Source organism: Siniperca chuatsi, linkage group LG3 (assembly GCF_020085105.1).
Source record: "Siniperca chuatsi isolate FFG_IHB_CAS linkage group LG3, ASM2008510v1, whole genome shotgun sequence".
Classification (NCBI taxonomy): Eukaryota; Metazoa; Chordata; class Actinopteri; order Centrarchiformes; family Sinipercidae; genus Siniperca; species Siniperca chuatsi.
This window is the reverse complement of record NC_058044.1, coordinates 21825132-21835812: the sequence shown is the minus strand read 5'-3', so window position 1 is coordinate 21835812 and position 10681 is coordinate 21825132. Positions and strand designations below refer to the sequence as shown.

At 37.6% G+C, this 10681-nt stretch overlaps 1 protein-coding gene across 3 annotated transcripts; it reads right to left on the bottom strand.

Annotated features, from left to right (window-relative positions):
- Nucleotides 1-1723: 1723 nt before the first annotated feature.
- Nucleotides 1724-8923, bottom strand: LOC122873736 (galactosylceramide sulfotransferase-like). 3 transcript variants are annotated; one of them, XM_044190857.1, is made up of 3 exons: nt 8715-8923; nt 7333-7486; nt 1724-5693 (listed from the first exon to the last, which is right to left on the bottom strand). In XM_044190857.1, exons 2-3 carry the CDS (start codon nt 7458-7460, stop codon nt 4547-4549), a joined length of 1275 nt encoding a protein of 424 aa, XP_044046792.1. In that variant the 5' UTR covers nt 7461-7486; nt 8715-8923; the 3' UTR covers nt 1724-4546. The 3 variants fall into 3 exon arrangements, with proteins under 3 accessions (XP_044046792.1, XP_044046794.1, XP_044046793.1); XM_044190859.1 differs by having other exon boundaries at nt 1724-7484; XM_044190858.1 differs by lacking the exons at nt 7333-7486; nt 8715-8923 and adding an exon at nt 5851-6104 and having other exon boundaries at nt 1724-5808.
- Nucleotides 8924-10681: the final 1758 nt, after the last annotated feature.

Below are 10681 nucleotides of genomic sequence, written 5' to 3'. Positions count from 1 at the left end.
AGTTTATACTAAAAAAGGACGTGGATGAAATTCAGCATACTGTGTGTCCAGACCAGAAGACAACATTATGCTCTTCTCATGTGTTGGGTTCAAAAGTGAAGTCAAAACAATGCATCTTGTTTAGGAATGTGACCCAGACTGAATCCACATGGTTCTCTAATTGGAGATAAAACTTGTGTGGTAAGCAGCAGTCTTACAATGACTCATAACCTCAGTAGTCATGCAAGCAGCTATTTTATGGGAGGAGGCCGTCAAGGAAATGGTCGATGTCTCATTTAGTTACTTTTTAAGACCAGCCTCTAAGAAGAACAAGGTTTCTGAAAATTGAAGAAATCCCGAATTTCTTCAAGTATTCAGTTTTGAGCCCAGATGTGAATCAGCAAGGTAACCACAGATACTTCTTAGAAAGAAACACGTGTTGTCGTCAGCTGCTTGTCTCTGCGTGTGTGTGTGAGAGAGAGACCTGTATGGGATTTTTCACCACAGCTATCTGTATATCAAAGCTATCTGTATGTTAAAAGAAAAAGAGGGAAGCCTCTCACTCATCCACAAAAACATCCACCTTGTATTTCATTCTTTCTACCATGTAGTGCAAACAGTCTTGCTATGTGCAATTTGGTTAGTAACACTGCTTTTGCTTATACTTTTAAAATTGAATCACTATATTCTTTGAATTATATGTTTTGACAATGTGGCTATATCCATTGTTTGACATAAGACATTTTAATTGCATCTAATAGTCCTTTTTCACGCAGACATGTTGGAGCACAGGTTACTAATAACATGAACGATGGCTCTGATCTGTATAAGTGTCCCAGTAAGTCATGACAGTGTGTGTGTGTGTGTGACACCTGTGATTTTCCTGCTGTGACATGTCAAAATATCTTCTGTGAAAAAGGCCTTTTTGATTTTATTTCCAACTTCACAGTGCTGTCACTAGTTTTTGAGGAGAAATAAAGGCTGTTTTTCACTTCACATGATGATGATGATGATGATGATGATGATGATGATGATGATTCACTGTTGCATTTTATTTCATCACCATACTACAGTATGTGGATATACCTGCACAGTTAAACTATCCATCATAACTAATCAAGCAAGTTTTGGCACTGATTTTCTGTTAGACTGAATCTGCCAGTAGGATGATCAACCAATTCTAATAAAATTCTTGACACAAGTGAAACTTGAAGTGAACTATGACTGGCCAGTCTAATTTGAATGATTTCTTACAAAACAATTTTAACATTTTCTCTGTATCTCATCTCTTCTTCTCTCTCTCTATCCGCGCTTCCAATTTTAACAGCGTCATATTCCCGGTTATGTTGCGCTGGTAGCGTTTCCCATCATTGCTGTTTATGTATGAAGGCCACATTATCTTCGTCTAGGCTTGTCCTATCTGAGCCATTTCACTCTCAGAGGAGCATTATGTCCTCTCTCTGAGAAGGACAATGTTACAGTGTATACAGCTGTGCATGTGTTTCAGTGTGTGTTCTTCTATGCGTGCCAGCACTCTGTCTGTGATTTATTTTATTTGTGGGTGTACCCAAGTGTGTGTGTGTTTGTGTATATGCCAGTATCCATGGCTGTTACATAATCATGTTTTACCAAAGTCACAGTGTAGATCTGCATCTGTGGAGCTACTTATCCTCTTGTCCTTGCAGCAGCAGCAGCAAAGCTGGACTCCAGCGCCATCTACTGTACTGCCTGTGGAAAAGCACATGTACAGACAAACACCTGGTTTTGTCATTTTACTTATTTTGTCATTTATTTATTTGACATTTTACAACTTAATTTGTGTACTACATACATGTCTTCCAATATATAAAGGTTCCCCATATACCTCAAGCAACAGGTCCTCATACCTAAATGACACAATAAGTTGTTTGCCAATGACACCCAAAATGACAGTTATTGAAAGGCCACTGGATTGAAATATGGGAAAATCACATTGGGAAAAGTGGATGTTTAATGCTCTGCCCATTCACTATTACCATTCAGATGTTTCTACATCAGTTGCTTCAGTGGACATGCTGAGCTGACAGCATGTAGGTTGAAGTGACGCATGATGGTGCTGAGAATTACAGAAATATTTGACCTTGAAATCTTAATTTTCTGCTTAAATATTCCCTCAGTTTCTGTAAATGTATGCCAAATGTCACAGATATATTGCTGCAACCCTTCATTAAAACTATGGTGCCCACTCTGAGTGAAATACATAAACCGATCATGACTGGCTGCACCATTACAGACACTGTAAATATATGACGTGTATCATTATGTTGCTATGCTCATTCAGGCTGACATATTGGGTACTTTTGTGAACTTTGGGATACTCACTAGAACTTAGATTGAACAATGCTGGAGTTTGTAAAGATGGACCCTCCATCAGGTCTAACAGAGTTTAAGAGATTAAAGAAAACAAATGTGTGTTTACACCGTCTCTAGTTTATCAGGTGCACATGCTATCTAATGCCATCCAATACAACAACCATGCAAAACTCTTATCTTTGTGAAGCCTTTATTGCTCAGTCTATGATGACACAGAGGACTTAATTCACTCAGTGTCAACATTGCCTTTATATTGCAGGCTTAATTGCAGGGATATTGCAGAACAAATGTAGGACTCAGTTACATCACCTACAGAGAAAGAAATGTGTCTGTGTTTCTGAGGTTAAAATATTTTGGAAGTACATGAAGGACAGATTTCACTCAAACAGCTAACTGTATCGACTCAGCAGAACAACAACTACAGCATAAAGATGTAGATTAGCACATTTAGAGACAAACAGTGTAGGTAGTGATCTTTTGTCATGGCCATGAGATTGAACATGGCACATTTCTACATTCATATATATGAGGTAGATCTTAAACCACTGGCAGACAAGTGATGGCCAAGAGTCGAATCCACTGTAGCAAAAAAAAACAAAACTGCAAAGTTATACAAGATAGCCGCAAAATGAGTCGTGGAAAGCTTTTTCTTTGTTTAATGCAGATAGTTTCAATAATGACCAAAGAAATGGCAATAACTATGCAACACGATAAATTCTAAAACCAGACTGATGAGTCTTTGAATAGAATACACCATCAGTCAATCATTTACAAGGGTCTGTCAATGATCAACTGATGGTGTGCAACTTTTGCCAAGCAAAGACATAGTGGAGGTAGGTTGTAGTTATTTAGATCAGTTATCACTCTGCTTTTATGGAGGAGAAGAACAGAAGTAGTTCTCTTTACCTCCAGGTAGCAGTAATGATCGGGCTCTTCCTTGGAAATGCAAATTTCCATACAAAATACTTGAATTCTTTCGTCATATGTCTAGTGATAACATAAACATCCCACAAATTGATAATTAGCAGTCTCTAATATCAAAGAATATAATTTGGTATAGTTATTGAGGAGTGTTTCTTTGGAATGTGGTTGTGGTGTGGTAAAAATTTTAATTATATCTACGGTGGGGCTGTAAAACTGCATTTAAGGGTAGTATTTTTTTTATTGTTTGGCTTTGTAGGTCTTTGTTGAAAAGGGGATTATAGTGACTTCATAATAAAGAGTGCAGGACTGTCTTTCACAGTTTTCAGTGATATGATCCAGTCAAAACATGTTTCTGCTGAAACTGATCTAGTGGGATTTTATGCATAAGCATACCTTAGATTGGGCTGTTTGTCAACTTTTTTAAGCAAAGAAATTATCATCCGCCAGCTATTGTGTTATGGCACACTTTCAAGGAAGTTTGTTTTTCTCTGTGATATGTTTTTCAAACATTTGTGGGAACCTGTTTTGATATTGAAAATAAATGTAATTAAAGAAGCAACACGTTCCCTTGCTACTTTGCCAAATTTGCGACTGATACACCAGAAGCTCAGTCTCTTTGTTCTTTGATAATTTCTCTTTAAAATCAGCGATTGTCAGAGGTCTATTAAAGCAGATACATACTTTTAATTGGTATTCAAAATAAAGTCTCAAAAAGCAGTTTGCATGTCAAGCTTTGCACATCATTCCATGCTCATGGTCCAGTTATAATCACCAGTAGTTTTATTCAGATGTAAAAACCCTACACATATTAAGAAGGAGCCACCTAGTTTGACACTGAATTGGTAAGAGGCAAAGGACCAAATTTGAACCTTCCTGTTTAAAGTGAGTTCTGATAAAGTTCAAGAAGTATGAAAAAGAGGATTCCGCTGGCGCAACTTTTTACTGTCCTTGCCTGTAGATGATGCACATCAGCATGTCTCCATCTGAAGGTCTAAACTGCTGCTGTTACTTTTTCTAGGTGCCACAGGTTGGACTGTAAGAGGCTTGAAACTGAGGGCACTGCAGCTCTGCACTGGATGATATTGGCTGGTTTCAGGTGCTTCATATCAGTGAAGTAAATACAATATAAAAGGATAGCAATAGAAAATCACTTTTTACGTCAGGTCATAGAAATTTCAGTGTGGTAATATAGAGCAAAAGTACATACAGAAATTCTGAAAACATCTCTCTCAAATGTATTTTCAGTCATTCTCTCAAAAGCTCATTCAGCTCTTGTCTGTCATGTATCTCATCACCAGTTAATGATTTTCCTCACATGTCCCCACAGCTTAGTGAGCCACATGTTAACCCCCAAGTCTGTCAGATACTGAATTTCTGGGGTTAACATTTTTCGGCACAACTTCTGATAGGCTTTGTCCAAATTTTTTTTCAAATTGTATCCCATGATTGACTTCTCTCCGATGGGCTGCCATGGCTGCATGGCCGCCTCATGAATACTTCCAGCCTCAACGGCGTGACCTCCCTCAATGCAGATCTCCACCATTTCTATGTTTCTCCTCCTGAGCTCTGCGATATCCTCTGCCATACGCTTTCTTCCATAAGCCTCCACCTTCTCCCAAAAGGTCTGGTTAAAATGTTTGTAAAGCTTCCAGTCAATGCCATTCCACTGCAGGGCCTTCGCCCTCAGCTCAGGAGTCAGTTTAGAGACAGTGGATTCCATACGGGTGTTTAGCTTGAAGAAGAGGAGGTCATCCATCTCCCAACAGAGAGCATCCTTAAGCAGGATGAGCGATTCCTCAAAGTGCTCCATTAGCATGACTAAGTGAAAACGCTCAGCAATGACGTTGATACTCCCCTCTACACGCGGGTCGTCTGGATGCAGGGTGTTGTCCTGCCCAAAGTCAAAGAACAGTAGGTTCTTCAGGTAGAAGGAGTTAAATCCATCTGGGCTGAAGTACTGATTAGGATCACGCAGGAACTCAGCCATCTTATCCTCACCTGGTATTCTCCAGGTCAGAGGAACAGCATGACTAAAGTAATGAAAGGACGACTCAAAGAGCTCTGCCGGATCTCGCAGGATTGTGATGTAGAAAGTGTCCCTAGGCAGCACTTTGGCCACCTCGGGTGCATTGAATCGCATGTGGTTACACATGATGTTAAAACACATTCCAGATTTGTGGCCTTGAACGTGCGTGTGCTGAAAAGGTGAGGGGTAGAAGAAGTCGTTTCTGCCGCTGGGGAAGGCAAATTTGAGTTTGTGCTTCTCTCCAAAGCGGAACAGGATGTTGAGGAAGGTGCTACTGGCAGTTTTATGGGTCTTCATAAACATGATATCCACTTTAGGAACACAGATGTTATTGTCTTGCCTCGAGCTGTTTGTGGTTGGCTGGGTGCTGTGCTGGTCTGGTTGGGGAGCACAGGAATGAGGCACTGGAAGCCTAGAAAATGTCAGAATGTCATAGCACATTTGCAGTTCTGCAGTGAAAACTATAATGTGTACTGGTGTTTAACCGCGTAACAGTGTTACGCACCGCATCAGCTGTCACTACAACAGTTAATACATGTTGCACTTAAATGCTGTGAAAAATGCTGTCATTGTGCCAATGCTTGTAATTGAGAATGGCTCAAAAGTAGTAAATACATTATGGAATGCCAAGATATATTGTTTTGACTGTTATCCAGCACTGTTCATTTTGTCTAACTTTTAGGTGCCATACACAACACATACTGTACATACCACACAATATTTTCTAGTCACAAATATTCTCCTTTTTATTTGCATTTGCAGAACTTGCGATCACTTTATAAGTGGTGAAGAAATAAATAAAGATAAAATAAGGAAAAAAGATAAAATATTCAGGAACTCAGCTCATGAGGAACACATGGACGAAGTAAGATTCCTCTTCAGATTGCTCCAGGACGACCACAGTTTTGTGAGTTGGTTCAAATCTATAGTAAATAGTCACAGTAGCGTAATAGTATATTGGACTTTGATTCCAAAGTTTATGAATCATACCATGGTCTATCATATATAATACCATTGCCAATATGATGCATGAGGTGAAATCATTTTATAATCTTTTGTAGTTATTTTTTGAAAGTTTACATGTTTCTGACATGTTTGTTGTTTCAGAAAACGCTGAAATGAAGCTACAACAGCTACTGTGTGTTATACTGGCAAACAAAGTTCAGTAGCAATTAAAATATGAGTAGCTAATGCTCAACTTTTCGGTTAGGTGACCTCTTCACATATGAACCTGAGGCTATATTACTGTCAATAAATAATCAGTTTACCAAAGATAAAAAAGCTTCTCAATGAGGTTTAATCAAATTTCAGGTCAGATTTTATTGACTATTTTCCCAAATGCAGCTACATAAGGGAGGAACCTTCCTCATAAGAATGATGGATGATGTTGAAGAAAGTTCAGGCAGAGAGTAATGTTTGACTACTTATGAAACCGCAACTTGAGAGTCATGAAATTCAAACTCTTAAGCGAATATATTGAAGTAGTAGTTCTATAGTGATGAATATTAAAAGGGCTAAAATTTATTGTAATACAAGTAAATATATTGGTTGAAGGCTCACAAAGACAGTGAAAAAAACAATAATTGAGGCACAGACACTGAGTTTTAACACCACATTTCCAGGCGCCAGAAGTCTGTTACAGGCTACATTTAGGCCAATGTATGTGTGCGTTTCGTATTATCTATAGATAAGGACCTGCACATTATCATAAATAAGTATATAATTTGGTTGTAAGCTGCTGAAGTTAGAAGATAAAGCTTATAAGCTATAGATAAAATGTCAAAAAGGTTGAAACCAATATGAGAAGATTAGCAAAAAAGTTTATAACAAGGTCATTTGCATTGTGTGTTATTTCTTTGCACATTTTTATCTCTGCAGTTATTCTGCATGCATCTGCAGACTGGCCAGTACTTATGGTAATTATTTTTCTGGTGCCTTATCTTCCTAAAAACGTTCAATATGCTGTATTTTTCTAACACTTTCTGAAGTTGCTGTTATAGTTTGAGACATTTTGTCTAAAAGTGAAGAGTAAAGCTGTAAGAGAGTCTTACTCTGGTGGATTGAGGTCAATCTTTAATGTTGAAAGAGAGTAGAGCAGAATCGTACTGATGATGAGGCAACCCACAGGGACACGTTTGACCAGGAGCTGCCACCACTGCCTCTCAGGTTTCTGGAGCATGGTAACGGGGAACTGAAAAAGATCCTCTCATGAGAGGAGGAAGAATGAAAAGACAAAGGGAAGGACAAACTTTATTTGTGTCACAATTCCCTTCACAAATAACACACATTGACCTTCGTATTTAATAATGGAAACAGCTCCAGTACCAGGTCAATCAAGCTTCATCGCTGCCTGGTCAAAGGTCAATATCCAAAGCAGACTTCAAATTTCAAAAAAAGATAATCTACAAGCTAACAGGTAAATGCATGTTTCACTTTCTCTCTGTAACTTAAAATGAGCGGAAAAATATAATGAAAAAATTGATCCAGGTGGGGAATTAAATTACAAAATATATAAAATACATGAAAAAATGCAGTCCAATCAGAAAAGGCGCCACATAGAAGACAAGAGCTACAAAGACAAATCAGCAAAGTAAAAAGTAATTGCAAAGACAAATACTTTAAATTTACTTTAAATTTGTTTGCATTATCATTCCTATATTATTGATAACAGTAGTGCATTAATCACTTAAAAAAGATTTGTCACTGGAGCAGAATTATAAGACTATTGCTGTTATTCTCAGACAGTTAAATCAAGTCAGAAAGATTATCTTTGAACTTGTAACCAGAGAGTATAGATTAATTTAACCTTCTTTACTGATCCATAATGCATTCTGGCCACATTTAATACTCAGAGGTATACAGTGCATATTACAATACTTATGTGTAAAACATTATTTCAATAACGTAAATTTAGTTCAACCTATTATTAAGAGTATTACTTATTTTGCTTATTAACATGCAATCTGCTCATTAGCATGCAGCCTAATAAAATCCAACAATGTTGTGGTATTTGTAAATGAAAAAAAAAATCCTTTGTATTAAATACCCAGAAGTGTTTTGCTTCTATGATTTTGCCCTGCAGACACACATACTGTAAATGCAATATCTTTAAAAAGGTCATAAATTACAAATACAGTGTACATATCATGCTGTTACAGAGAAGACTGCACAGTCCATTGCATTAGCTAATTTCTGATAGTTTGAACTGACTAAAAATATCCATTGTAATCTTTATACATACTAATTGTGTTATTGTGCGCTTCAGTCTCTGTTTTAGTTTCATTTTCATGACTTGGTTCAAAACATAAAATACAAAGCATGGACTGCCATGCAAAAAGTATTGAAGAATAAGTCGAGTGCTTTGAAAATTTTAATCCACAGATGATAATCAAAACATCACATTAAATTTGCAGAGGGAAAAGCGTACACTTACTATTTACGTGGCGTGTCCGTCGCTGTGCTCTCACATCAAATTTCTTCCTGGTATGGCTGGTACTTCATATCTTATCTTTTTATGGCTTTGTTTACCTTATTGTTGCCTGGATGATGCTCACTCAAACGTTGTCAGCTCCACAGTAACCAAATCAGATTGGATATAAAAACCTGCCCTGGTATCAGTTTTTGTGTTCCAGGTGTGGAGGAGGAAAGCAAAGAAAAGCCAGGACGCAACCATCCCAGCTTTCAGGTCCTTTCCTCTCAGCAGAGGCCCTCATCTCCTGGTTCAACTGAGTATTTTGCCAAACTGAGGTGATTTCACTCTCACTTAAACTTCTTCAAAATGCAAAGAGAAAATTTTATTTTAAATTTTTTACACAGTAACAGAACATTTAGTCTCAGTCACTTCTCTGTATGCTGCTTTTAAAAATCGGATGAGACAATTGAAACAGCAATTGTGACAAACAAGGTTAAAGTGCAAAGTCTTTAGTTTATGACATACAGCTGTAGAAAAACAGTCAGTTTAATTTTATGACACTGCAGATGCAAATTATACTTTTTAGAAGTACTTTGAATAATACCGTACTTCCAAATAACGATTCTCTTATGTGAATGAACTGCATGGGGCAGAATATAACTTTGTGACATTTGAGATTTTCTTAACTTTTCCATTTATTGCATATCTGTGTTTAGAGTGTGCAGCAGATGTGGGGCAGGTAGATAACAGTGACCTCTAGTGAAATAACTGTAACATGGTCATGAATATCCAAGGATGGATTTGAGTCACTAACATATGCAGTTTGGGAAAAGGCTGAGGAGCAAAATCGTTTCAATGAGTAAATGTAGTCGAGTTCCTCAGTAACGAGAAAAATTAGTAAAATTGTGGTGTTGTTTCATCCTTTGAAAACGGTCACAGGTTTGTCAGTTTAAGCAACAAAAACACCAGAATGAGAAGTTGGTGGAATAACACGGTTATTGGTTTTAACAAGACAAATGGAATTTTTAACTATGTCCCAATTACTGTGCATTAAAAAGCTGAGCATGTTGTCCCATTTCAATAACTTTGGCAGCCAAGACTTGACACCAGATTTGGAGAACACTATTGGAAATTCATCAGTCTGAACTCCATTACTGGAGCCAGTTGGGCTTGGGAATTTGTTTGAGTGACACTGTCAGTACTGTTATGGTTCCCTCAAAGTCCCCCCGTCTCAGCCCTGCTGCTCATTAGTCAACAGTAAAAGAACTTGGTGTTCCAGGCTTGTGGATCTGTAAATGTGAAACACCATATTCCTGAAAAAAATAAACAACCCTTTTCATCTTGGCAACATACTGCTGGATAATTAAAGTTAAAAGTAAATCTATAGCAGACAAAAGCTGTTTTAGAGCCACAATTACTCTTTAAATTATATATTTTTTTATCAAATATAATAACCAAGACATTGTTTAGGTCATTAAACCAAATTCAGTTTCATTTAATGTAAAAGTTTAATGTGACAAACAACATTTGTTTGTGGTAATGAATCCATATGGAATGATATATCCATATTGACTGTAGATGTTGTTATTTCACTGTTGACAGCGAACTAATGTCAGGAAAAATAAATAGCACGTGTCAGTGTTTCATGTGATGGCTGCGTAAAGTTAGAAACATGCGTTCACCATGAAACTGAGCCCGCACACACACACACAAAATAAAACAACTGACAACTACACTATCTATATATGGATATTGTTACCCTGTCTTTGTCCAGACATGGATTGTCACTTGTAAATCATATATTGTGAGCAAGAAGAGTCTATGTTGTGCTGAAAACAGGCATAATTGACAAAATGGTTTGTCAAGCAGGTAGCAAGAGAAACACAAGGTTTTGGACCCAAAATGCAGACAGCCATTGTACCATAAATAACTTGCTTGGAGGTCCTGAGACAAAAATCTGTGGGCCCAAATTCGCCACCCCTCATCCC

Excerpts from the sequence above, each read along its gene's own strand:
- LOC122873736 (XM_044190857.1), bottom strand. The coding sequence starts at position 7,460 with ATGCTCCAGAAACCTGAGAGGCAGTGGTGGCAGCTCCTGGTCAAACGT. Across the intron at positions 5,694-7,332 it reads ATTGACCTCAATCCACCAGA|GCTTCCAGTGCCTCATTCCT; the intron begins GTAAGACTCTCT and ends GACATTTTCTAG.